This window comes from Camarhynchus parvulus, chromosome 28 (genome assembly GCF_901933205.1).
Source record: "Camarhynchus parvulus chromosome 28, STF_HiC, whole genome shotgun sequence".
In the NCBI taxonomy this organism is placed as follows: Eukaryota; Metazoa; Chordata; class Aves; order Passeriformes; family Thraupidae; genus Camarhynchus; species Camarhynchus parvulus.
The window spans coordinates 5,576,773-5,603,598 of record NC_044598.1 but is presented as its reverse complement, the minus strand read 5'-3'; the positions used below and the strand labels follow the sequence as shown (position 1 = coordinate 5,603,598).

The window sequence follows — 26,826 nt, the reverse complement described above, 5'->3', positions numbered from 1 at the left end:
CTTTAAAGCCCCTTCCCGTTGCCCTCGTTCGTGGGGCTGCGCTGAACCCTGGTACTCCAACCCTGGTGTCTAAGCCGGGCCTGGCTCGGCCCCGGGGGAGTCCCCTGGGAACTCGCTCGAGGCCACAGGCCGCGAGCGTCGGCGGGACGGGCGGCCCCGGGCTGGAGCCGGCGCGGAGCGGCTCCGCTGAGGCGGGCGAAGCGCGCAGTCCCGCCCGGCGCGGGGCCCGCCGGGAACCGCAGTCTGGGCGCCGCCATTTCTCCCTCCGGCAGCGCGGGGGCCTCGGCCGCGGTGACTCTGGCAATGGAGAGCGGCTTCGGCTCCGATTTCGGCTCCGGAGGAGGCGGCGGGGGGAAGCTGGACCCGGGGCTCATCATGGAGCAGGTGAAGGTGCAGATCGCCGTGGCCAACGCACAGGAGCTCTTGCAGGTCAGGAGGGGCGGCGGGGCCGGGCGGGGCTGGCTCGGTCCCGGTGCGGGTCGCGGGGAACGGCCAGGCCGCCCCGCTCCCCTCGCAGCAGGGGCGGCGGCTGCAGCCGGAGCCCCCGGACCGCGCTGCCACTCACGGGCTCTCTCCGCAGCGGATGACGGACAAGTGCTTTCGGAAGTGCATCGGGAAGCCCGGCGGCTCCCTGGACAACTCCGAGCAGGTGAGGACGGGCGGGAGAACTGGGCACCCGCGGCCCCTTAGCTCGGGGCTGCCGCTGAGGCTCTGTGTCCCGCAGAAGTGCATCGCCATGTGCATGGACCGGTACATGGACTCCTGGAACACAGTTTCGCGAGCCTACAATTCTCGTCTGCAGCGGGAGAGAGCCAACATGTGACGCCTGCCGGCCTCCGGGCCGAGAAGGGACCATGTGGGGAAGGGACAGCGGCCAGTCCAGGTGGTTAGGGGTGAATCCTGCTGCCTTCCCAGCCTCTGCCATGGCGGAGCAATAAAACCTCGCTGAACCTTTTGCATCCATTGGCTTTTATTAGCACCAGCTCCAGGAGAGAGTGATTTTTTTTTTCATGAGCTGCTTGCTTTACTTCTTGTGCTTCCCAAGTGTCCAGATTGGCCCAGGGTATTATAGCAATTGATAAATCCCTGCTGAAAGGACAGTGACAGACAAGGAGCCTTCTGTGGAAAACGGGGGCCAAGCCAAGCCAGCAACACAGTACCCTTGCTTGGGATTCCAGCATGGACCCATCCATAAGGTCATTACTCAGTCCCTTTTCATTAGTGGAAAAACTGCCAGAAGATTGTCCACATGCCACCTTGGCTCTTTCATCTCCTATATCTGTATAGCGCTTTGTGGGGTTATTTTGGGCTTGTAGGCTTTGACTCAGCTCAAGCACAGTGCTGGGGAGCAGGACAGCCTTGCAAATAGTTGTATGAGCACAGCTAGGCATGCAGGATTGGGAAGTACTTAAGTTCTTTTCTTTGTAGAATAAAGTGTGTTGTGTGGCTGTAATACTCTGTAGTTTCTGGTTTGGCTCTGGCACAGATGTTCCATCTTGGAGCCTATATCCTAAGCATAATTTTTTTGAGGGAGGAGCGTGTCTGCAGCAGGGAATGTTGGTCTGCTTTGGGGTACAACTCTATTTTTGTGCTTCCACACTGCTCCTGAAAAGGTGGGTTCATGCTGCGTGGTCAGCAGTGGATACAACAGCTGGAAGAAGAGAGTGTTGGAGATCAACAGTGCCCATGTTTGTTTTTTTTTTGAATCCTTTCTTTTGAAGCTCTTCCATATTTTAAAAAAGATTTCATGGTTTGCTGGACACAGAGACAGACTGGAAGAATAACATCTCTGTAACTTCTAGGACATTCACTGGGATGTGGTAGAACCTAAAGTGTTCTCACACCAGGTAAACTATGAGGAGATATTTGGGTATTTGGACTTACTGAAACTGGAGTTTCCTTTCTAGACTGTAAGAATGACTACTTGAAAATAAAGTGCTTTCAGACATGTTTGCTTAGGGGGCTTTTTCCTTTTCTTTATGGCTGTATGGATTCTGTGGTACTGGCTGTGCAGCAGTCCCATTTCATTCATGGGAGCATCCCACAGGTGTTGTAGCCATGCATCTGAACCCATCTGGAGCTGAGCCATGCCTGGAAGCCAGGTCTCCCACCCAGCTGGTGCTCTGTCTCAGAAAGTTTTAGATCTTGCTGCCAGCTGGGTTGGGATGGAGGAGACATCTTGTTGTGCCCAGATGCAGAACTTCAAGCACCAAAAATGAGGAAGGGGTTTGAGGTACAAGCAGCTGTTCAGTTTTGTTAGCTGAATCAATGGGGACATGTCTAAGTCTGCTCTGCCCAAGACTCGGCACATGAGGTCTGCTGCAGTTCTTTGCTTGTGAACAAAGTTGTCTATGTGTCTTATCCTGGCTGGTAGGACCTGACAAGTGTACTTGCACCACCATCTCAGCACTTCAAATTTTTCCCACGTAGCTTAGCCAGACAGTGGTCTGTGTGGACATGCCTTAATCTTTGCCAGTTTAATCACCTGTTACCTAAGGCTAAACAAGGTGCATGGGGGTGTGTGAAAAGCCCCTCCTTATACTCTAGTACAGGTCAGGGCCTGTGCAGTCTGAACTCCCAAGTGTTCTAGTCCTGCATTCTCTTAGGATCAAATGGTGAGCTAGGAGGTCATCAGAGCTCTCTAGTCCCACACACTAATTGGAAACAGCTTCAACCCTTCCCAAAAGCCACTGCACAGCACAACAGCTCCATCAAGTCAGTGAGGTCTGAAGCTTCTGCAAGGGCATAACTTTGGGCTGGGGCAAAGGTCACAGCCAAACTCCATGAATTTTTGGCAGATATTTTCGGCACCCATCCAACTAGGAAGATCATGTTTTAATGCGCAGTATATTTGGCCAGGTCTTAAGATGGGACAGGCTTCATTTATTTATAGAAAAGGTTTAGAATTTGTACCTTTCTATGCAAAGCAGTTATCAAATGCCTTGATAACAACCAGCAGGTCACACAACACTGGCATTTGCTCAATACCTGCAAGGCTGTCTTCACCCCTTTGCAGCATCAGAAAAATGTACAGTAGCTGAGGGGTTAGTGCATCCTCTGGCAGTTATTCCTCTCATTCATCGCCTTCCCTGAGTGGTGAAATGCAGTTTCAGAGCTTGAGGTTCTGCACAATCCAGCCTTGGACAGCTGTCACTTTGGTATAGACACCAGGGAAGTATGGCCTGGCACAGCCATAGCCCCAGCTTGTGATTCCTGCTAGAAACCACTTCCCTGAAGGTTCTTTACATGCCAGGGGTCCACCTGCATCACCCTGCAGAGAGAGGAAAAGGATCCAGTATCAAGCCACAAGCAGTGCAGCTCCCCCAGCCGTGAAATGTTCTTTCTCTCTGGGGCATGGGCATTTGCTGTCCTGTTCCCCACTTCCCCAGGAGCTGCATTCCAAGCTGGAGGACTGCTCAGTGATGTACCTACATGAACAATCTGAAGCTGGGGTTCTGGAACATAGAAGAGTGTGTTTAGAGGTACAGTACGATCATGGAACAGGCCCCATGTGGTCTCTTAGCATTACCTCTCTGTGTATTTCCCTGACCTGTCACAGGTTGGTGGGGCAAGCAGCGTGAGGTGTATGCAGGATGGGTGTGGATAAAAGCAGCAGCCAGTTGATGGACAGACAGACATCTGAGCTAGGGGAGGCAGGGCAGGGCCCTCCTGAGAGAATATAGTCTAGGGACTCGGCACGGGTTTGCTCTGTCCCAGCCACAGCATTTGCTGCTCTTGCACTCACTGAGCAGCTGTCGACGGTGCCCTGTGGGAAACCAGCACACAGCATCCTGCTGCTGATCTGGACAGGGTAGAACTTTTTGCAGGCCTGGTCTCCGATCATGTTCACTGCTGCTTTTTGCAGATGCTTTGACATGAGACCTGAGGAGACAAGTATTGCTGTTAGCTGGGTGAAGACACATGAGAAATAGCAGCATCTGAAGTGGGGTCTCTTACTTGTTTGCCAGAGGGAGAGACCTGCTCTGGGAAAGTGAATCACCTGGTTCAGCAGAGCAAACTCCAGAAGGTCCCTTGGGTGTGTCATTTGTCAGGCAGCTTGGCTGACCAGACACAAATTGGAGTGGTCCAATTTGGTATTGGGGTGGTTCTTGTACTGAAGAAGCACAGCTGGAGCAGCTGCTGTGGGGGTGGAGAGCACAGTGGCTGGCATGTAGAAAGCTTGGGAAAGCTTCAAGAGGAAAGAGGTGTGATAAAATGGAGTAGTGTGCATGGTAGCTGGGGAGGAGATGATGGTGACACCAGGCCTTGCCCAGCTTGGTATCCTCTGCAGCATATGGCCTAGGATGGGTGTGCTTGGGGCAGCGGTGTGGGAACTTAGATGTTTGGGCTTGCAGTGTTGCAGTGTAGGTGGCCAAGCACTGAGCTTGGCCATCATGGTTGTGGGAGGGCCCTCTTTATCCAGTACCTCCTTCCTTTGTGGAACCCCAGCCTGTGATGAAGCATCTGGCCCCTTCATGGAAGATGTGAGAATTGTCTGGGAGACATATAGGTCTGATGGTGCTGCTGAACGTGACAGGTGTGCTCAGCTCCAGTAGTGCCACATCATAGTCTAGGCTGTAGACGTTGTAAAAAGGGTGTTTGTAGATACGAAATATTTTCTCCATTTTGCCATCGATGCCACTCAGGAAGGGTGTTCCTAGATAGGCCACCCACATTTTGGGGTCACTGTAACTGCAGAAAGACAGCAAACCTGGCTGTTAGGAGCATAGCCTCACAAGGTGGGCCATCCCTCCACTTGTGGGGCTGGCCACACCTTAGGAGGTCAGGACCCCTGTCTCTAGAACCAGTGGGTGTACTCAGGCTTTGTTCCACCCATTCCTTTTCACACTTACCTCTAGGGGCATTTCTCTGATAGGTGGTGTGTGCTTCCTGGGGCAGAGCATCCAGCCAGGTGCTGGACCACAAGGGAGGGGAAGGGCAGGTTGGCTGATGGGACTGAGGCAAGAGCCAGCTGACTTAACTAGCTTATCTCAGACTTACATGTCAAAGCAGTGAGCTGCAGAGAGCAGCCACCGGTCAGCAATAAGGACAGCCCCACACTTGTGCTCCTTCCGCCGAAGCCAGAGACTGACTTGCCAGGGCCATTCTCCTCGAGCCGCGCTGCTGCCACCCACAATCTTGCTAAAGGCCAGAGCTGTTGTTGAGCCACAGTCTGGAACACAGGAAGAAGCACCATGGTTTTAAATAACCATAAATGGAAGGAATTACTTCCTGCCTTCCATAGCCTGTGCTGTGGGACAGCCTTCTGGGGGAGCATGTACAAGACAGTAGGATGTGACGAATTCAGTTCACCCAGCTGAGGCAAGGCTTGATGGACAGGGTGTATTTTGCAGACTTGTTATCACAGATCACACCTTCCAGGGATGTGGTATGTGAGGAGCAGGTATTTGGATGGCCTGGCTCAGCTATAAAACAGCAAGGAATGTGCAGCCCAAAGTGCAGTCCCAACACTTTCTGGGCTGCCATGTGCAAACCTGTCTTGCCACCTTGTGCTACCAGACTGACTGGCCAAAAGGCCTGTGTGCTGGGAAATGGGTTCTAATGTCTGTAGCAGAGTAGAAGAGGCTGCACTTTCTGGGAGTAAATTTGGATCCAGCTCATCCAGCTTTATCTTGTTTTAGGCTCTGGCAGAGCAAGTACAATCTGGACCACAGTGGACTGGCCTAGGACCCCAGTGTCTTGGCCCAAGACAGCCAGTGTTAATATGGTGGGTACCACTGTGAGTCCAGGTCATGTAGAGCACAGCTGGCAGCAGCCACAGGCTACAGAGGAGAACTCACCACAGTTGCGCTCATCGAAGCCATTGCTGCAGTCCACAACACCATCACATTCAGGATTTTCTTTTCCAATACACACCTTGCTGGAACACTTGAAAGTGAGGCTGGTACAAGGCACCACTAGAAGGCAATAACCCATATCCTGCTCAGTACCCTCTATACTGGAGGCCTCCTGCCAACATGTCAATGCATTGGTTATCAGTTTTACCTGGGGTTTGGGTAGGCTTGGCAGTCTCAGTTGTTCTCAGAGCTGTAGAAGTTTCGCTCATGGTTGTACTCATCTTTGTCTGCAGGGTGGTTCTGCTGGCTGGACCTGCAGCCATTGTGCTGGGCTGGATAAAAATGGCTGTGCTAGAAGTTGTAGGGATGGCTGAACTGGAAGGGATGCTTGTGCCACCACTGGGCAACTGGGAGATGATGTCCAGGATCCAGTCTGTGAGTTTGGTAATTCTGGAGTACACACCAGGTCTCATAGCCTGGGCACAACCAAATCCCCAGCTCACGATGCCAGCAAGGTAAAACACTCCTGGAGTCACCTCACAGGCCAAGGGCCCACCTGAATCTCCCTGCAGAAGAAGCAAAGCAATGGCTGCTCAGTCCAATCAGGTCTGCCCTCAGACACACCAGAAAGACTTAACTACCCTCAACTCTTCTTCCTCCAGCCTTGTGGGCCTGTCTGCTGTCATGCAGTGTGTATGCAGGGCATGAGTGTGGAGAAATTGAAGTTGGGGTCAGTGACTCAACCTGGCTCCTGTCAGCACCTTTCCACAGCTGCCACCAACTGCCACTGACTCACTGCCATAGGAGGAGACCTGCATCATCCGGGATTTGTCTGGCCAGGCAGAGTGGTGGGATGTTGGTTTAAGTAATTCTCAACTTGGTGCAGTTTTATTTGCTTTCCTAAATCTCCAAAGAAGTCGGCTGGGGTTTTTTTGTGCTCATAGCTGGATTACAGCAGCTCAGTAAATATTTCACAAGGATCTGCTGAAAGCAGAGTTAGCCCAGCTTTCTAGAACAATCTACAGAGTAGAGAAATCCCACACTTTTACCTGGCATGAGTCTACCATCCCCTCCATGAAGCCAGCACAGATCATTCGGTCAGTGAGGGAGAAGTTGTAGAGGAAGTTGCAGGTGTTCTGTTCTATGATGCCCACAGAGGCTTTCTGCAGGATCTCGGGCTTGGTGTCTGCATGAAAACCACAGAATTAGTGAGTGCAGCAGAGGGAAAGAGCTAGCTAATGGCTTTTAGACTGACTCAACACAAATTTTGGGAAAACAGGCTCTAATCCCACATGAGAATTTAGTCCTATAAAACCTGTTTTCTCTGCAGCCCTGAAGCTTGTGGCTCACCCCAGGGTGCAGTTTCATGTCTGTGCTAAGGATTCTGCACAGTTTGTGTCCCATGCTCCTCAGAGTTTGTGGGCTTCTTGTCAGCTGGACTTCTTTGGTAGCACATGTGCCACTCTCAGGCTTTCTCCCTATAGTGGGATCTTTGCTTATGCTCATTGCTTGGAACACCTCTGTGACTGAGTGGCTGACATACCATCCTGCCAGAGCTGCAGCAGGCTCTGAGGCAAGTGCCTGACACTTGTTTAGCACAGTAGAACTACTGAGGGCAGTCCGGCAGGTTTCTCCTGGTTCCCACCAAGCTGCCTCTCCTAGGTAACTGTGGCTTAAGGTAGTGCTCTGTGTGCCTTTATTCTTGCTTATTCTTGTGTTTCTGTCAGTTCCTGACTGTCCCTGTTACTGACCCCTATCCTATACATTCCCAGGAATGTGGATTGGGCCCAGGCTTTGCTGCTCAGGGTATCACTGCTCCAAGGCAAATCAGCAGGTAATGCATTACTGCTTACCATTCCCTTCCTGGAGGTCACCCCATCCAGAAATGAGGCATTTCTTGCCAACAGGAAACTTCTGCATGGCAAGTGGGAGGCAAACAGGCTGTATGTATTTGTTGAAGACAAGAGGTCTTGCCAGTTCAAGTACAGCCACATCAAAGTCCAGAATCATGGGGTTGAAGAGGGGATGTGGGATCACTCTTGTTACATTGACTTTCACTGCATTCTCGTCTGTTCCATTTATTGATGTTGTTCCCACATAGGCTTCAATCTCTTCTGGCATTGTCCTGCAAATACACAAACCTAAATGGGCATACTCACACACTTATCCCTGGCATGAATTCTGACATTGAAATTACAGACAGCTGTACAGGATCAGCATGCAGCAGAGCAGCCCTAATAAGTCACGCCCAAAGAACTGTTTCCAGCAGTGGCACCTGTTGGATATTACCTGAAGAGCAAATAAACATGTAATAATAATCCTCTCTTCACCTTCAGAAATTTGTGATTTCAGGAGTATTCTGGCACACAGTGTCTCTCTGTTCAGTAGGTCTTGCTGGATTTTTTGGTTTTATTTGGATTTTTCTAAAGTTGTGTTTTATTCTTTTTTTTAAGCCCAGGTGGATTTTTAATATTCAGCTTAATGACATTTATTAGAAAAACTGCTTCCTTTTGATTGTTTTCCACCTGCTCTTGGTGAATATTTGGTATCTTAAAAAGACAGTCAAAAGGCATTCCCTAAACACTTGTACCCTTCATTATTGTACAGTCCCATCAAACACTGCCTTCCCATTAGTTGTTTTTTTTTTCCCAGGTCTAGTCTGATCTATTTTGTTGTGCTTGTTATGATGCTGCTTCAAACCCTGCTCATCCCTGAGCCTTGTGAACACATGCACACGGTATTACTCTTGCCCTCCGTGTGATGTTGGAGCACTTGGTGTGCTGTGCATTACCAGCAACATCCCACTCATCTCCCATATTTTTTACAGCATTCCTGTGCTCATTAACTGCCCCTGCCACAGGACTGCTGCTGTCAGGGCAATATCCACATGTTTCTGACCTCTTGTTTTGAACTGCAATAGCTGATGGAGGCTCATCCTCATTCACAGACAGCACTACTGGTTTTGCTGTGTACCTCATTTCACACCTGCCTACATTGCATTTCACTTGCTCCTTTATTGCCCAGCTGGTTAATGCATGAGGTTGTCTTAAAATCCTTCAGAATTAGTAACCCACCTTTTCTGCTTTCAGGAATTTATTCTTGACAAGAATTATCTTCTTGCTACGCACTTCTTTAGGCTACTTATAAACCTAGGCTTGGGTTCTTGCAGTTTAACAGAACTATGCAGGATTGAACTGACCATTTTCCCTTTACCAGCTAACCATGTGTCTCTATTTCACATATTACAGACAATTTTTTAAGGTTAAGTTTATTAAAGAAACTCTCTTGTGGCACTTTCTTCCACCTCTCTTAGATATGTTGTCCTTTCTCCCTGATCAGGCTGCTTTAACCTTTCTCTGCCTCATTCCAACCTCCCCACAAACTCCTTTTTGCTATGAATGTCTAGCTATAGCAAAAATTAATGTCCAACATGTGTTCTTGATTTCCATTTCTTGACCCCAGTGCCACACTGTGGATTTGGCTGCGCAGCTCTGTGCCAGTGGGCAGGTGAGCTGGAGCAGAGACAGGGATGGGCTCTTACTCATTGAAGCAGTGAGCTGCTGACAGCAGCCAGCGGTCCCCAATGATGGTGGCTCCACAGAAATGTCTGGAGTCTTCTTTCAGGCTGACTTGCCAAGGGATCTCTCCTCTGGAAGCATCTGTTCCTCCCACAATCTTGCTGGGTTTAGAGAACCCAGGTCGTCCTCCACACTCTGAACAAAAGTCAAAGCATGACTTGTGAGTATTCCTAGCAGAAGATAAGCAAGGAAAGACTTCACTCTCTCTAACCAGTAAGGCTTAGCAGGGATAGGTTAGGCCTGAGGTGTGAGCTATCTACCCAAGCCCTGCTGGCTGATAGTGGCAGTGCCTGATGGTGGCCATGTACAGCTGGACTTTCACACAAAATGCTGTTCTGCATCTTGCTCTCGGCAAGTTGTGAATCCCGGGCCTTTCTTGAAAGCAGAGTAATGAGTAGCTCCACGCCTTTTAGCCTTGCCATTCCAGATAAAATATTATTCTAGATTTAGAAAAATACCCTTCATTTGTTTCTCCTTGCAAAGCTGCTGGGAGCACTCCTTAGAGTGGACAGGTCATCCTACAGACACTTGCCCTCCTTCCCTTCAGGGAGAATGGCTGCTGTGAAGGGACAGCTATCAGTTTTGAACTGTTGGGAGCTCCTTAGGTGGCAAGCAAAAGTAAGTGATCAACAGATTAAATACTGTCAGATGCTGCTGTGCCTTAGTGACCTGTTCTGGGCCTGCCAGAGCAGATCAGTTACACAGCAAGATTACACAGTCATAAAAGCAAAGGAGCGCATGGAACTGCAGTAGTACTGAGTGACTTTGCCAGGTTACTCTGGACTGAGCTAGGGCAGCCATATAGTGTCTTTGTACCGTAGCACTTTGGCAAAGTTGTGTGGCTCACCTTACAAGAGGTCAGCTTAGGTTAGTGGAGGAATGAACCTGATGTTTGGACCTATACCTGCCACTCTGCCTGCCAAGGTGCACCCACTGTGGGTGCTCATACCTTGTGGTCCTGCTGCAGCCCCTGGCCTGCTGGCAGCTGGGGCTGGTAAGGTGGTTGGGGTTGCTCCAGTGGTGGTGTTGACCTCTTCAGCACTGACCATGTTACTGTTAGTCCTGAAGTGCACTGGAGGAACAGTATGGGCTATGGAGGTAGGGAAGGCAGAAATAGCATCCAAGATCCAGTCTCTGAGTTTGGTAACACGTGTGTAAACTCCAGGCCGCCTGGCTTCAGCACATCCAATACCCCAACTCACAATTCCTGCCAGAAAAAACCTGCCAGATGGTTCTTGGCAAACCAGAGGCCCACCAGAGTCACCCTGCAAGAGAAAGCAGATGGTGAGCTCTCCCTGGGGATGCACTGAATTTGTCCTGGCCACCCTCACCCTCCCTCTACCAGCTGGAATCTCTCTGTCCCTTTACATTTGCTCCAGCCTAGTGATGAGTGAAGCATCTGGGTGCTGGCCTTTGGGTGTTCCTCCATGTGGGCATGCTGTCCTGCTATTACACAGAAGCCTCATGCCCTTTATATGCCAGAAGAACAAAGGACACAATCTGTAAAATCTAGGATTAAGCATTTCTGCTGCTTTAATAATTTGTTAAACCTCATAAAGGTTAATCCTAGCAGCCCATACACAACCAGATGATGGGTGTTCATTGGCTGATACACAACCCAGGGAGACCACATTAATGTTTGCATCAGGTTTTCTTGATGCCAGAAGTGGTTCAGTTCTTGGTTCTTGTGGGGCCCTGTGACTATCACTGATGGACATGTGGTGTCTGTGAAGCTGGTAATGCCTTCTGGGGATGAGATTGCTCTAGATCAGTAATTAATAACCAGATGGATCATGTTCATCACCCAACTTTGAATCTTCAATTCTTGGCCCCTTCTCTGGTGTTTGTGCTGTATTTGGTGCAGAAATATGAAGCACTACTACCAGAAAAGTGCAGATTTGTTTAGCTGGTTTCTGTTGGTTTGAACGTTCCTGCCAAGCCACAGAGACAGACCTGGAAATCACAGTCCTCCTCTGGCATCACAGTTCTTCTCTCTCCATACTATCAAAGGTAGGCCTGTCTCCAGCTCACCACTTGCAGTTTCAGGATGGAAAAAACTAAAAAACCACTCTGTTGTTCACCAAAAACTGTTGTGTATGTTTTAGTTTCCACTGCTGCCCTTTGCCCATCTGGATTTTTATCTGAAGACCTGTGTGGAATATTGGTAGAGCCAGCCCTGATGACAGTTCAGGAAGACGAGAAAAGTAGTTAATTAACTGAAAGAGCCCCTTAAATAACAGTACCCTGCTCTAAGCAGTAAAGAACATATCCTCATTTGTGTCTTCTGCAGTCACTGATCTGTGCTTGGGTCCAAGGCAGGGCCTCAAACCTCAGTGGGAAACAGTGACCATAGTGTCAGTTCTGCTTCTTGAAGTGTCACTTGATGCATGCTGGGAGGAAAAAGCTTTATGCAGGCAGGTGTGCCATCTTCTCTGGGCAAAGCTTACCTGACAGGAGTCAACCTTCCCCTCCAGGTAGCCAGCACACATCATCCTGTCTGTGAGGACATGGCTGTAGAGACTGGAACATAGGTTCTGGTCTAGGAGCTCCACTGTTGCTTTCTGCAGGAACTCCGGTTTCACCACTGAATGAGAAAGACACAGTTGTGAGCTCAGTGCAGGAAGCCCTGCACAGGATCAGCAGCTCAGGGTACAGCCCACCTCAGCTGGCCAGTGCAAGGTCTGAGTTCCCTTCCCCTGATGCCTTCTGCCCCACTCACACCCCACCACATCTCCTCTGCTGCCTGCCATGCTTTGCTTACAGAAATCCTCCTTGAGGTAGCCCCAGCCAGAGATAAGGCACTTCTTGCTGGTGGGGAAGTGATGGCCAGCATCTGGCAGGCACACGGGCTGGATGTACTTAGTGAAGGTCACAGGTCTCTTCAGCTCCAGCACGGCCACATCATAGTCAGCTGTGTCAGCATTGTAAGAGGGGTGTGGGATGATCTGTGAAATGTCCATTTTCACTGCACTGCCATCTGAGCCTCTGAGGGAAGTGGTCCCTGTGTAAGCTGCCCACATGGCTGGGTCCTGAAACCTAGAGGAGAGACAGTGGGAGCCATGTGAACCTGCAGCCACAACACTGTCCTGCAAACCCAAGCTGCCTACTGCCCATCCTGCCACCCAGTCCAGGAGTGATGGAAACTCCTCATTCTCCCCGTGGTGGGGCAGAGAGATGCAGTGGGAGCTTGAGCAGATATGGCAGCTTTTGGAACAGGGATGGAGGGTGGAAAGTGGTGTGACTGAAACTTACTCAGTAAAGCAGTGAGCAGCAGACACCAGCCACTTCTCTGTGAGGATTGCAGCACCGCAGAAGTGCTCATTGTTCTCTCGAAGGCTGACTTGCCATGGGAACTCCCCTCTGGATGCCTCTGAGCCTCCGACTATCCTGCTGGCAGTCTGCATGGCAGGACGACTCCCACAGTCTGAAAGGGAGGAGAAACTCAGTGCCTCAGGATCCTGCTACTGCACCCCAGCAACGCACTCCTGGGGGCAAGTGGGAAAAGCTGCTTCAGCTTTGTGTGTGCTGCTGGCATATGCTCAAGCAGCAGGGTGGTACTTGGGATGTCACCAAGCAGCCTTTACCCTGCAGGCTTGGGAAGAGCATTGCAAAGCACTAGGCCATCACAGCATCTTCCCTGAAACTCTTCTAGAGCAAGAAACTGTAGAGCAGTGTCCTGACTAGTTTGATGAGCTTAGCTACTGCCTTGTGATAAGGTTCCAGCAGCTCATGGGCATGTGGCTCTTGTCCATTGTGCCAGCCCACCAGTAAGGTGGACCTTGTCACCACAACCCATCACAGCTGATGGGACCAAGGTGTTTCCAGGGCACAGTGTCCCTCATCCCGATGCAGCCATTTACTATTGCCTTGAAAAGTCATGGCATGTCCTTGGCTGTTTTCAGTGCCTAAGAGCCACTGGTGTCCCACCTGTCAAGGTCTGCCAACAGTGGGTTGTGGCTGGATTCTATGGCCAGGAGACCTGCTGTGGGAGATTCAGCACAGCCCCTTCCATCAGAGGCATCAGCACAGCCTGTTTGGCTGTCACATTCAGGGCTTTCTTTTCACATACTGGATGTTGGAGCAAGCCTGTGTCCCAAGGGCAGCTCCCTGGGGACAGCAAGGCTTGAGTCACTCATGTCTTCTGCAGTCCACGCAGCAACTATCCCCTGCCTTCCCCAGGGGCAACCACCACTGTATCCCCCAAGGTCCCTATGGGATGGTGCTGGGAGCAGAGCAGCAGCTGGTTTTGAGCTTGCAGGCCCCTGGGCCACCAGGCTATGAACAAGATGGGGCCCAAGCCTGTATCTGTATCCAGGCTGCTGGTAAGGAAGAAGACGAGGAGGCTGCAGAGTGCAGGTGATTCTTCCTGCTGCCTGGCTCTTACCTGATTTCAGTCCAGGTCTGTGGGAAGAAACCTTGTTGGGACCTGGGACAAAGAGGAAGGAATCAGGATCAGCAAGGGCAGGGCAGCCCAGCCTCAGGTCCTGCAGCTGTGTTCTTGGGCTGGGGCTGCCACGGCCTTTGCTCCATCTTCCTTTCCTGCTTGGTGATCTCTGTGCCCACCTGTGGCCAGTGTGAGGCAGGGCCCAGGTCCACAGAGCAGGGGAGGCACAGCTCCCTAGTGCCCTGCAGGCTTTGGGATGACTCCACGTGCAGAGAGAAATTCCTAAAAGCTGTGGAAGTGAGCTGCCTCTTAGGAGCAGACTGGGGCTGAAGCTATGCAAAGCTGTTTGCCTAAAGCCAAGGGGACTCCCAGCACCTTCCATTTGGGCAGCACAAGGCCCCCAGAGATCCACAGATCCTGCCCATTCTGGCAGAGGGTGCAGAGGGAGCTACAGAGGAGCCCATACCTTCTTGTTTCCCAGGCTCATGGAGTTTTTTTTTAATTAGCTGGACCTGGAGTCCTACAGTCACATGCAACTCCACAGTCACAGAAAGAAAGGCGAATTTCTTGTCAGGTGGTTTCAGAGAGTAATTCAACTATGAGAAATAGCAACCTGAGCTGTAGTTATTGCTACAACTCTGAGGTCTGCCTAAGGGTTGCTGTGCACAGGTGAGTACAGACAACCCAGCCATTAACCTCCTGGAGCTTCATTCCCTATCCCTCAGACTGATTTCAGGTACTGCAAGGAAAGCCAAAGCAGTTGCAATTTATGGTTTAGGTTCTGTCCTTGCTGTGGGTCCCTCAACCTGCTCTTGCAGTGCAGAGCAGCTGGACAGCATTAGTGTTGGAGAGGTATCTGGGGACTCCACAAATGTCTCTTTAGCTGACAAGATCTAGGCTGGTTTCTGCTGCTGTCTGGTGAAGCTGGAGCAGCTGGGAGCCAGGCAGATCATTTTATCAGTTTGCTGGGTGCCTGCCAGCACCCCAATTTCTAACACTGCTGCTGGGCACGAAGCCTTGACTGGACATTCAGAGCTAAAACCCTGCAGCAGTTTGGCTGACTCACAGTGGCTTAGCTGTGTGCCCCTGGGTGCCAGCAGCCCCAGCACAGGGCACCCTGCTCTGCCTGCCCAGCAGGGGCAGCAGGGCCATACCTGTGAGAGAGGCTGAGGAGATGGTCCCGTAGGCAGCCAGGGAGAAACCCTGCTTATGCAGGGCAGCTGCCAGCCCATGCCTGAAAGCTTCCTCCTCCAAGGTAGAGTTCAGAGGTTGGGAATCCTGGGGGGTGAAGAGGAGGCGGAAATGGACGATCACACTGGAGTTTCCATTCCTACTGAGAGACAGAGAATTAAGGGCGACCTTGGCTTCATGGTCAGTACAAGGGTCAGGTTCCTGTGCTAGCTGTCTACAGGGAACTCAAAGGAAACAAATCTTATTCTTAATATTTTGATTCTTAACAATTTAAGGTTTCTCTGGAGATGTGCTCTGGGTTGACGTGATCATTTGAATTTTTTTTCCTTTGGCCCAAAGCTGTGATTAAACAAAATTCTTTTCCTCTGCCTTTCTGACTGCATTTTGAAATTTAAAAATCCAGAACATTCTTGCAATCCCAGATGAAAATTCAGCCTTGACCAAAAACCAGTTTCTCTTTGTACTAGCTTTGAACAAGAGCACAGGTATGAGTTCACCTTCTTGGTGAGGCTTGTCAGAATTCTCTGAAACATGAGCTGTAGGGTCTGCAGAGATAGCTGCCTACACTCACCTGTAGCCCAGGATGGTGCAACCAGTGCAAGTCCAGTTCAGCTGGGAGTCCTGGAGACTGGACAGAAACTGCAAAGCAAAGAGTGATGGTCACACATTTACTGGACCCCAAGGAGATGGGAATAGATGATGCCTGGGATTTTGCTGGAATGTGGAGCTGTTGGTGCATGGTCTCTTGCTCTATTAGCAGAAGCACCCATGTCCAGCTCATATGTAAACTTTTTCCCACCCTGGCTTTTAGGGCACGAGGGAGTACATCTTTTTTTTATGTAAGGAATAGGCCTGAACACACATTTCCCACTCCATGAATGTCTCTCAGGGCCTTGACAGGGCCTCTCAAAGTGTAGTTCAGCCCCACAGTGTACCCTGCTGATGTTTAAGAAGTCCTAGTTTTCCTCCTGCCCTTGGCTTAGAGATTCTGCTGGTGCTACCACCACAGTATTTCACAAGTGTTTTCCCAGAAGGCCTAGATAACTCACCAGCCTCTCAAGAGCAGGTGTCAGCACCCTGTAGTAGTCTGAGTTCTCTGTCTGTAAGCTGCTATTGAACGGGATTCCTTGCAGCTCCACTGTGTGCTCAAAGCTGGCCTCTCCTGTGGAATGGCAGGCTGCCAGAAAGGGAAGGTGTCTGTCAGAGGCAGCTTTCCTCACAGCTTTACAACATGAATATCATCATGCCCTTCAAACTCCCTGTTTTTAGCAGCTTGACTATCCCTGAGCATCCCAGTGGCGTCTGGGGTGCCCCATAACTGGACTGGGGTACCCTGTGCATGTGCAGGAATAGTATTTTGTACTGAACTTGTTTGAACTTGAAAACAGTGGATTTTTGTCAAGCCTGAGACAGAAATTCATGAACAGATGGGTACAGCCTGGCAACCTGAGATTGGCCCTATCCTTGCAGGAACAGCCTCGGGAAGGTTCTGCTGGGTACTGAAGCCACCTCAGAAATTGTGACTGTACAGGTGGCATGTGTCAGTCATGTCATGCTGGGGTCCTCACTAGGGTGCTGGCCTGAGGTGGCCATGGGGCAGCAGAAGCAGCAGGAGAGAGGTGGAAGAGGGAGGGAGATGGTGGCCATGCTCTGGAGTGGGACGGTAAAACAGGCAGCGCTCAGGGGCTGCAAGTGGTCATGATAGGAAATGGCAGAGGCAGCAAGGTACAGAGACAAGAAATTTCAAAGTCAAGAGAGAGATTACAGGACAGAATCATAGAATCATGGAATTGTTTAGGTTAGAAAGGGCCTCTGAGATCACTGAGTCCAATCATTTCAAGAGCACTGCCAAGGCCACCATGTCCCCTATTGCCACATCTACATGGATGGGGATTCCACCACTGCTCTGGGCAACCTGTGGCAGGTCTGGACAGCCCATTCAGTGAACAGATTTTCCCTATGTCCAATCTTAAACTCCCCTGGGCCACCTTGAGGCCTTTTCCTATTTTCTGTCCTTGTTCCCTGGGAACAGAGCCCAAACCCCACCAGGCTGCACCCTCCTGTCAGGAGTTGTGCAGAGCCAAAAGGTTCCTCCTGAGCCTCCTTTTCTCCAGACAGAGCCCCTCAAGCTCCTTCAGTTGCTTCTGGAGCTCCAGCCCCTTCCCCAGCTCTGTTCTCTTCTCTGGACATGCTCCAGCCCCTCAATGTCTTTCTTGTCATGAGATGTTTTAAAACTGAACCCTGGATTTGAGATGGGGCCTCACCAGTGCCCAGCACAGAGGGACAGTCACTGCCCTGATCCTGATGGCCACACTATTACTTCAGCAGATCAACATCCCACCCAGCTTGGGTTGTCTGTGAACTGACTGAGGATGCCCTCCCTCCCCACTGATGAAGATACTTAACAGGGCTGGCTTCAAAATGGCCCTGAGGATCACCACAGGTCACCTGTCTCCAGCTGGATGTGACCCCATTCACTCCCACCCTCTGGGCCTGGTCATCCTGCTAGTTTTTACCCGTTAAAGAGCACACCCATCCAAGCCATAAGCAGCCAGCTTCTCCAAGAAAATGTTTATGGAGAATGGTGTCAAAGGCTTTACTGAAGTTGAGGTAGACCAGATTCAGACGCTTTCCCTCATTCACTAGGTAGGTCATCTTGTCATAGAAGGACGTCAGATTGGTCAAGCAGAAAAGGAATAGAGCATATGTATCATGAGACACTGAAGATAAAGTGCTCCAAAGTCACATATTGAGAACATGAGCTGACTACAGCCCTTGTAGATCTTGTACATTGTCCAGAAAGGTGTCTGCATTTTGATCTCAGTAAGAGGATTTTGAGGATTTTTGCTATAAGCAGTGCAGACCACTTCTCTTTTGGAGTGATAAACTGAAAGAATGTACCTGGCAGCACACTCACCCAGCAGGATCCCCAGGCAGAGGGCTGTTGCACTGCCTGCCATGGCAGCAGCAGCAGTTACCTTCCAGCAGGCCCCCAGTCTCCTCCTCTGGGTGCCTTGCCCTGGCTTTGTCTGGTCCATGCTTTCTGAGCAGCTCTACAGATGGGCTCTGTGATTAAAAAGAAGAGGAGGAAAATGACAAGACTGGGATGAAATCTGTCATGCCAGCTAAGGTTACCACAGGAGCATCATTGTCTGCTCCTGCTGGACCATTCCTACCTGGCTATGGAAGTCTTGGCATTAGGCTATGTGTATCCCCAAGGTGCATGTTATATGGATTAAAACTCTCTAAATAATAAACCTCACCCTGTAGTTGTTCATGAGGCAGATTCCAGGGTGAGGTTTCATATAGCCCAATGCTATTCCACATTTTTTGCAGGAATTCTGGAGGAATTATAAAATCACAGTGGGTGATTTTTTTCCTCCCCCACTTTACAGCATTTAGTTGAGAGTTCCCAATTAATATGTCCTTTGCTTACAGCTTTGCTACTACCCTGATGAGCATATTCTCCTTCCCTGTGGCCAGCATTAGCAGTGGTGCTTCCAGTATTTTGCCCCAAGTGGTCCTGCACCAGAAGCAAAGCCCCTTCATGTCACCTTTTCTGCCTCCACGTTTTCCTTTGCTTGACTGGTTTCAGTATGTCAATGTTTTTCACACACTGGAGATGCTCAGATGGGATATGTTGCTCCAAGTGTGAATTCAAAAATGCCAAAAATAGAAAGAGTATCTCTCCTGTTTTTTAGTTTTTTTCCTCTGCAGTTTTTCTAGTACAAGCCAGATTATATTTGGCCTTTATTTGCACATCATCAACAATTGGGTATTACTAGGAATGAAACCAGCCTGTAATATACATAGTTATTACATCATTCAGACAGGTTAGTATCTGCAACAAGACAAGGAGGGACACTGATTTCCTGTGGTCCTAAAATGTATTAAATTACTGTATTAATATTTCTCCCTCATAGGCATGAAGAAGATGCACAATGCTGCTGTTCAAACTGGCAGGTTGAAGTTGTCTCAGACAATTTGTGAAATCAGAGTGGAAATCCACAGAAGTCCACTCCTCTTGGCTAAGGGTCCAGAGCTCCTCAGCTGCAGAGTGATTTTTGAGGACTCAACCTCTAACTGTTGGGAAACTCAGATTTACAGGAGACACCAGAAAAGCCTTGGCAAGGCACAATCACCTCTCAAACTTACTCTGTCTTGATATCGACGGCGTCAAGAGTACAAAACCCACACAGCTCTTCCCTCCTCAGCTCCTGAGTCTGCCCTGCTGAGGGACATCTCACATGTCACATTCCTATCCGCTCTGTGCTGGGAGAGGTTGGGCTGCCACAGCAGCGATTCCCTGCCACTGTAAATCAGACTGGGACTTCAGAGAAGCTGCAGAGGAACAGCCTTTTCTAATGTAAATGCATCCAGCAATGAAAGGAAGAGGGGAGGAAGGGACACAGGGAGAAGCAGCTCCCTGTTTCAGAAGAGCTTTTCACTGTTTTCCAAGAGGCGTCAGCAGCTCTTTAAACAGAAGCTTCTAGATAAGAGATTTTAGAAGGTCACTTCTTTGTGAGGCAGCAGACAGAGAAAGGGGAGAGGGAGGGAGAGTCTGTCCAAGATGCCTCTTCTTTTCTAGCAGACACCCAAATATTCTTTTTCAGGTGTAACTGAGCCTGGCAGAGATCGGCACTGTGGCCCCCGGGTTCTGCTAACAATATCTCTGTTTGACAATTCAGCTCTGGCTAAGGGGAGGAACCTTTTCTCCAGTGGTCCTTGTGGCCTGAATACATACAGATGAGGAATCTCTCCTTCCCTCTTTCGGTAGGTTTTGGAGTCACTGTCCCTCTTGCAGTGTGCTGAATGTGGGCACGCAGAAATCTAGTTCAGGTGTGCTGACCAGTGCAACAGTGGACTTCAATGGACCTCAAAGGTAGGACAGATACATCTGAGGAAAAAAATAAAAATTGCAGACAAAACTGGCTCTGTTTTTTTTTTTTTTGACAATACAGTCTTAGTTGCATGTAAAAACCGTACTACAAAAAAAGGTACTTGGAACCCTAGAAAAAAGTTTGCATTAGTGATTGCAGAGGCATTTTAACTGGAAAATAGACTATTTAGAGAAACTTTCTACTTCCCAAAACAATCAAAACTTGTCTTTGTTCTCCCTTTTAGCATAAGGAAAGTTTATTTTCTTTTGCTGTCAGTGGTGTGAGTTAAAAAAGAATTAAAAGGATTTGTAAATGGAAAGCCCATTTTGCAATAGCAAAATAGAGATTGCAATTTTTTTTTTCTGAAAGATAATAAGGATCATCTATAAATACATAGTGGAGATCTGTGGCAAGAAACTATACCCAGTGAAAAATAGTGACATAAAATCAGAGGAGTAAAAAGTAGATTTTGTTAGTGGGGCAGAAATTGGGAGAGGATTAACAGTTCTGAGTTTCGAATAGGAATGCTGAGAAGTAAAAGCACATTTATGTTTTTTTTGTCAGCTTATAAATTGTAAGTTGTTATAAAATACGGCCTTGTAAGCAGGGCGTGGGGAACTCTGACCTAAGAGAGTCCCTGCACCAGTGGGGTGTCTTTTCACTGTTACGTTTTAGCAGAGAAGGCATGTCTGATGTGCAGCACAGTCAGCAAGAGCTGTCCTGCAGACTGTCACCATCTCTGGTTGTCCTTGAGGATCTGCCACAGTGCTGCGAGTTGGCCACCACCCCTGCTCTGCTGCTGCTGCTTGGCAGCCCAGGGTTTGTTTTCTCCACAGAAGTCTCAATTTTTCTCTAGGGCAGCCTTGAGTCACTCCATAGGATTTCCTTGGAAGATGGCTTTTATTTCTCAGCTAATTCAAGTAGGGAAATTGTAAAATATAAAGCGATATGGTAAAAATATTCCTTTACCCAATTAGCTAAAGAGTCACTAACACTACTCTTCTTGTCAAAGAGGAAAAGTAGCACGTGTGTGTGAGTGTGTGTGACAGTGTGTGCGGCTGTGTGTGTATGTGTGAGAGCGTGGGTGTGAGTGTGAGAGTGTGTGAGTGTGTGACCTCATGTGTGTGTGTGTGTGTATATGCATGCACATGAGTGTGTGTGTGACCTCACGTGTATGTGTGTGTGTGCGTGTGTGTGAGAACATGCATGTGCATGTTGGGGGATGATCCCCTGCAGGAGCAGCAGAGGGACAAGGCAGGGCCCCAAGAGAGGCCCCCTGGTTGTTGGCCTGTACCTGGCCACAGCCCCAGCCTCGCTGTGGCAGGTGCCTCTCCAGCTCAGGTTATCCCACCCACACCTGCAGGGCCGGCCCAGTCTCCAGGCTCCTGTTTCCAGGTAGAAACTGTCTTCTTGCAAAATGCCACAGCTCCTGACTCTAAAGCACAGTGGTGAGTACTGCCCAGCAAAAGGGCTGGTTTTCTTCATTCACCTCCACATACCCTGGCCTTCTTTCTTCCACTGCTCGGTACTTCTCTTCCTTCACCTTGCTGTGTCTTTGCCTTCACGTTTTCATCTCCTGAGGCCTTTTCTTCTGCCTTCTTAGTCTTCTGCAGTCTCTCTCCCATCAGAACAGGAGTGTTTACACTCCTGTCTTGCACTGCACTGCCCCAGGCTTCCTCCTGCTCTTCTCCAGCTTCTCCCATTCCCAGTCTGCCAGCCCCTACCAGCAGCCCTCGACTACAGGGATGCAAGCTGAGGTGCCCTGCTCTGAACTGTTGGCCAGAGGAAAGAAAGACAGGAAAGAAATAGTGGTACCCATGTTTTCAAAAGTCAACTTCATTTACAGATAACTAATGCAAGGAAACCCTGATGTCCCCCAAGGGACAATGTAAGAAAATCACTGCCCCATCCCCACACAACCCCCCTGATGGTGAATCTGGGCTGCTCTGGGGTCTTTGTGCTGCATATTCTAGCATGCTTGGTTTCTCTTGTACTGTGATGATAAAGGGCAGCCAATATGCTGCAACGATTTGAATAACCAAGTGTTAATGGAATATTTGCTTCATCCCATAATGGGGTAGTGTGGCTCTTAGCACAGCAATACGGTGTCTGCTGAGCCTTCAGACACAGGGGCTGTAAAACTGTCTCATTGTGACCTGTAAATCCTGTAAAACCAGGCAGAGCCTTTGCAAAATGATGGCACAAGTAGGAAAAACATGCCACTTGCTCAAGGCAGACCACAAGCTCAGCAGCAGATCTGCCTGCAGCCTCAGCAAGTAATGAGTCTGTGGCCAAAGGTAAAGAAAGGACTATTGATTTTATCACCAAGTTAAGACTTGTGGCATTTCAGAGGGGGAAAACAGCAGAAGCAGGATAGCTCTCCAGAAGGAGGTACCCCAGAATCAGAAAGCAGACTCCAATATGCCTCACTTGGTAGGTTCACCATCCAAAATCACAGCTACCAAAACAATAAACATTTGGTGACATATATATGACACCAAACCTGAGCCTCAGCAGGAGAGAAGACACTCATTTGCTGTGAGATGAGAAGCACGACCACAGGAGATAACAGATGTGGCTGTGAAAACAGATCTGCTGGCAGAGCAAGGTGGTGGGAACAGCCAACCTGAAATATCTCTGTTAAAATGGGGTCAAGCCTAGTGATTTTATCCTTACAGCTGAGAATTTAGTTGCACTGAAATGAAGCTCAGAACTTGTGCCAGCAGGTACTGAGAATGGTACAATACTTTTGTAGGGGAGTGGATTTCTAACCAGTAGTACCTATTGGGCAGTGGCGCAGTGTGAGGTTATGTCAGTCTGGAGATGGCAAGAACTGTGTGCCAGTTCATCCTTATGGCTCACTCTCTCTCTGAGTGGGGCTCCAGAGAAGGGAGTGCGGGAATTTATCCCAACACTGTTGCCTCCTGGTGAGCCCATATATTTCCCCTTAAACCTTCTGATGATATGATCTTATGTCATGGAAAAAAAGCCTATGCAGAGACAGCAGCAGCTGGTCAGATAAGAGATGGGTTATGATGAACAGAGCTCTCAGCATCAAAGGCAAACCTTCCCATGACCAGCAGAAACAGGCTTGGCTACATAGCCTTTTTTTTTGTGTGACATGAGCTTCACCTACCACAACACTGGTTCCCTGGACCAGCCAACACAGCATTTCTCTAATCCTTTTGCTTTAACCCATCTCCAGTTTCTGTAATGGATGTATAGAGCATATCCATGTCCCCACCTCTCTGCAGGTTAACATTTAGAAGTGGTTGTGCCTGCATTTAAAAGGCTAAACCCTACTTTCAAGCAGAAAGAAACTCTTGTCACTTAAGAGAATGCAGATTGAGTTGAGGACACCTCTTATTATTAAGGTGAGTGAAAAGCCCTGACACTGCAAGCTCCCAGATCATGCAAGTGAGCAAATCTGAAAGCCCCTTCCACTCAGAGTACTGAGGATCCTGAGTCCCTGTTCACCTGCAGCACTCGTGGAGATGCACCTGGTTCAGCTGTAGTCCTGCCCCCAGCAAGCCAAATGACACTGTGCTGGCCTTGTTTATTGTCCCTCTTGGTCTACAAATGTCTCTCAATTTACAAGTAAGAAGATCCTCTCCCTGCCTGCCAGCTCAGCAGTCTCAGCTGGGACATGACAGACAAGCTGAGCTCTCCAGTGCTCGTATTGTCACAGGTAACAAAGACTCTAACATCACTTCCACCTTGGAGACACTCAACCCTGAGCTCTCTCTCTCTGGTAACAAAGTACTGGGCAGATTTGTACCTGCAATTACTTCTTAAACTTGTAGCTTACTTACACAAGCTTACTTGTGTAAACTTGTGGATTACACAATAAAATAAAGGCAACCTTGCCCCCCTTACCCCTCCAACTCTGCTAGCTAGAAAACTCAGTAAGATAGTAAATACTGAATACACATAGGGAGTATCCAGTAAGCCAGGAAGTCCATGTTTGTCTGTTACTTTCCACAATAGGAGCACTATATAATTTGATACTTTTCAGCTCATGAATGGCCAAGAAAAACTCACATGCTTAACTCATGGCATTTCCTCCACTGACATTCACTCACCTCCCTTGAACACTGGCCGGCCCAGTGCAGAGGGTGTGGGAGAAATCTTGGTCCCAATGAAGCTGATGGACACACTGGGACCAGAGGCTCTTGGAGAAACAGGGGCTAAAACAGAGGTCTTCAGTTTGTAAATAATCACATTTATTCTTTCTTACCAGCTTACATACATTAGAAGCAATGTGTAAATTACATTTTTACCTAGCTTCAGCTGTTATTACAGATTGTCAGGTAGGCATTAGTGTTCATAGATATGAAATCCCCAAGCTACCCTGAAATCAGTTACCTGCAACGCATGCTCCCTCAAAGGAAGAATTCACACAAAGAAACCAGCAAGTGATGAACGGTATCAGTCAAGCAGTGCACTCTCAGCACTTGAGTCAATAAGAGTGAAGCTCGGTGTATCAGTATGGGACAGTGCCACATGCTGACTTCCAGCACCGAAGCTGCGTGACTGTGCCCAGCTTTGGGCAGCGGTGTGACCATGCCCAGCTTTGGGCAGCGCTCCTGCCTGGGGAGGCCACACTGGGCAGAGGCCACAAGATGCGGGCACACAGTGGCTGCTGCAGTCCTGGACCTGCTCTGGGCAGTGCTGCCTGGCTGGACCTCGCTCACAGGGGCCTGCCTCAGCACACCTCGCTCACAGGGACCTCCATTAGCACACCTCGCTCACAGGGACCTCCATTAGCACACCTCGCTCACAGGGACCTGCCTCAGCACACCTCGCTCACAGGGACCTCCATTAGCACACCTGGCTCACAGGGGCCTGCCTCAGCACACCTCGCTCACAGGGACCTCCATTAGCACACCTCGCTCACAGGGACCTGCCTCAGCACACCTCGCTCACAGGGACCTCCATTAGCACACCTCGCTCACAGGGACCTGCCTCAGCACACCTCGCTCACAGGGACCTGCCTCAGCACACCTCGCTCACAGGGACCTCCATTAGCACACCTCGCTCACAGGGACCTGCCTCAGCACACCTCGCTCACAGGGGCCTCCATTAGCACACCTCGCTCACAGGGACCTCCATTAGCACACCTCGCTCACAGGGGCCTGCCTCAGCACACCTCGCTCACAGGGGCCTGCCTCAGCACACCTCGCTCACAGGGGCCTCCCTCAGCACACCTCGCTCACAGGGGCCTGCCTCAGCACACCTCGCTCACAGGGACCTCCATTAGCACACCTCGCTCACAGGGGCCTCCATTAGCACACCTCGCTCACAGGGACCTCCATTAGCACACCTCGCTCACAGGGACCTGCCTCAGCACACCTCGCTCACAGGGGCCTGCCTCAGCACACCTCGCTCACAGGGACCTCCATTAGCACACCTCGCTCACAGGGACCTGCCTCAGCACACCTCGCTCACAGGGACCTCCATTAGCACACCTCGCTCACAGGGGCCTCCATTAGCACACCTCGCTCACAGGGACCTCCATTAGCACACCTCGCTCACAGGGGCCTGCCTCAGCACACCTCGCTCACAGGGACCTGCCTCAGCACACCTCGCTCACAGGGACCTGCCTCAGCACACCTCGCTCACAGGGGCCTCCATTAGCACACCTCGCTCACAGGGGCCTCCATTAGCACACCTCGCTCACAGGGACCTCCATTAGCACACCTCGCTCACAGGGGCCTCCATTAGCACATCTCGCTCACAGGGGCCTGCCTCAGCACACCTCGCTCACAGGGGCCTCCCTTAAGCCGGATCAGGGGCTTTGCCCGAGCTCTTTGCAGGGCAGCCTCAGGGCTGGAAGACAAGTGGGTGTGAAGCAGCATGACTCTCAAGCCCTTCCCTTCAAACATGGGAACAAAGAACCATCCAGCTACAGAAAGACTTCTTTAAGCTCAAATGATGGTGCTATTATAGGTCCATAGAGGTTGTTGATAAGAGTTTGTCCCATGCCTAGGTCGAAGCTGCTCGCTGCCACGGCTGTTTCACTCTTGTATTTCCTACATTGATAACATTGATTTTTTCAGCTTTTAGGTCTGCATTACTGTCAAAGTTGCACTTTTTGTTTTCCGTGAAGTACCCTGAGTTTTCTTTCTAGAATATTTCCTAATTTGTTATAGCTTTCAAATAATATAGACCATTCTCTGCATTTGGTTTCCAAAGTGTTTAAGTAGCTAAGATAATTCTCTTAACCAGTACTTTCAGAGAAGAGGGTCTAGAAGTCATTGAATCATGTAAGAGTTACATAGAATCGAGAAGCACTAAAAAGCAATCCAGCACTACATAAGGAAAACTACTTAGCCATAAGCGACTAAAAGGAAGTACAGAAGTTTTTTCCATCTTTCAATCTTTTTTTCCCACTTTCAATAAAAGGTGGGTTGAGCTGTTTTCCCCACAGGCATTAAATTCAGAAACAGGCTGTTTGCTCAGAGCCAGCTAAGCACGAGGGATTTCCCCAAGCATGGGGGAAGATCCAGCGTGGAGAAGCAGTTTCAAACTCCAGCTCGATTGAAAATCTGCGGGTGCAGGCAGCAAACCTGTCTGACCCTGATGGAGAAGCAATGAGGAAGAACAGAAGGAGGTGGTGAAGAAGGAGGAGGAGGTGAAAAAAAGAGCAGCAGCCGGAGGAGGAGGGCTGCCAGGCAGGAGGGACCGCGCTGGGCGGTGGGACCGCGGGGCGAGGAGCACCCGGGGGTGGATGGGTGCAGTCGCCGGGAAAGGTGCGGGTTTTTCCTCTTCCCTTCCGAGCCAAGAAAGCCCGGCACCTTGAAGGAAGTAAAAAGGGCTCCTAAGAAGGAGCAGGGACTCACCTGCTTCGCTTTTCCCGTTGCCGCCAGCTGCCTTCCCCGGCAGCTGACCCGCCCGGGCCGGCGGGGCGCCGGCGGGGGCGGTGGGAGGCACTGGGGGAGTTCTCGGCGGAGCTTAAAGGCACAGGCTGAGCGGCAGGAACGGCTCAGCCTGAA

The 26,826-nt window shown here is 49.9% G+C and overlaps 2 protein-coding genes across 5 annotated transcripts; one reads left to right on the top strand and one right to left on the bottom strand.

The window, feature by feature from the left end:
* The first annotated feature begins 218 nt into the window (after positions 1–218).
* On the top strand, positions 219–1,948 carry TIMM13 (translocase of inner mitochondrial membrane 13). The gene is made up of 3 exons (XM_030966741.1): positions 219–429; positions 581–649; positions 725–1,948. The coding sequence occupies exons 1-3, from the start codon at positions 304–306 to the stop codon at positions 821–823; spliced, it is 294 nt and encodes a 97-aa protein (XP_030822601.1). The 5' UTR covers positions 219–303; the 3' UTR covers positions 824–1,948.
* Positions 1,753–26,826, bottom strand: TMPRSS9 (transmembrane serine protease 9). Of its 4 annotated transcripts, none has more exons than XM_030966737.1 (20): positions 26,674–26,826; positions 19,696–19,848; positions 17,869–18,017; positions 16,001–16,128; positions 15,523–15,590; positions 14,915–15,093; positions 13,761–13,802; positions 12,629–12,800; positions 12,138–12,412; positions 11,824–11,960; positions 10,326–10,641; positions 9,340–9,511; positions 7,652–7,923; positions 6,848–6,984; positions 6,007–6,364; positions 5,802–5,918; positions 5,002–5,173; positions 4,427–4,692; positions 3,746–3,882; positions 1,753–3,271 (listed from the first exon to the last, which is right to left on the bottom strand). In XM_030966737.1, the coding sequence occupies exons 3-20, from the start codon at positions 17,987–17,989 to the stop codon at positions 3,110–3,112; spliced, it is 3,231 nt and encodes a 1,076-aa protein (XP_030822597.1). In that variant the 5' UTR covers positions 17,990–18,017; positions 19,696–19,848; positions 26,674–26,826; the 3' UTR covers positions 1,753–3,109. The 4 variants fall into 4 exon arrangements, with proteins under 4 accessions (XP_030822597.1, XP_030822600.1, XP_030822599.1 ...); XM_030966740.1 differs by having other exon boundaries at positions 14,915–15,090; XM_030966739.1 differs by lacking the exon at positions 19,696–19,848.

Excerpts from the sequence above, each read along its gene's own strand:
- TIMM13 (XM_030966741.1), top strand. The coding sequence starts at position 304 with ATGGAGAGCGGCTTCGGCTCCGATTTCGGCTCCGGAGGAGGCGGCGGG. Across the intron at positions 430-580 it reads ACGCACAGGAGCTCTTGCAG|CGGATGACGGACAAGTGCTT; the intron begins GTCAGGAGGGGC and ends CTCTCTCCGCAG. Across the intron at positions 650-724 it reads CCCTGGACAACTCCGAGCAG|AAGTGCATCGCCATGTGCAT; the intron begins GTGAGGACGGGC and ends TGTGTCCCGCAG.
- TMPRSS9 (XM_030966737.1), bottom strand. The coding sequence starts at position 17,989 with ATGGACCAGACAAAGCCAGGGCAAGGCACCCAGAGGAGGAGACTGGGG. Across the intron at positions 13,803-14,914 it reads CTCCTCAGCCTCTCTCACAG|GTCCCAACAAGGTTTCTTCC; the intron begins GTATGGCCCTGC and ends TCTTTGTCCCAG. Across the intron at positions 6,985-7,651 it reads TGACCTCCAGGAAGGGAATG|ACACCAAGCCCGAGATCCTG; the intron begins GTAAGCAGTAAT and ends GTTTTCATGCAG.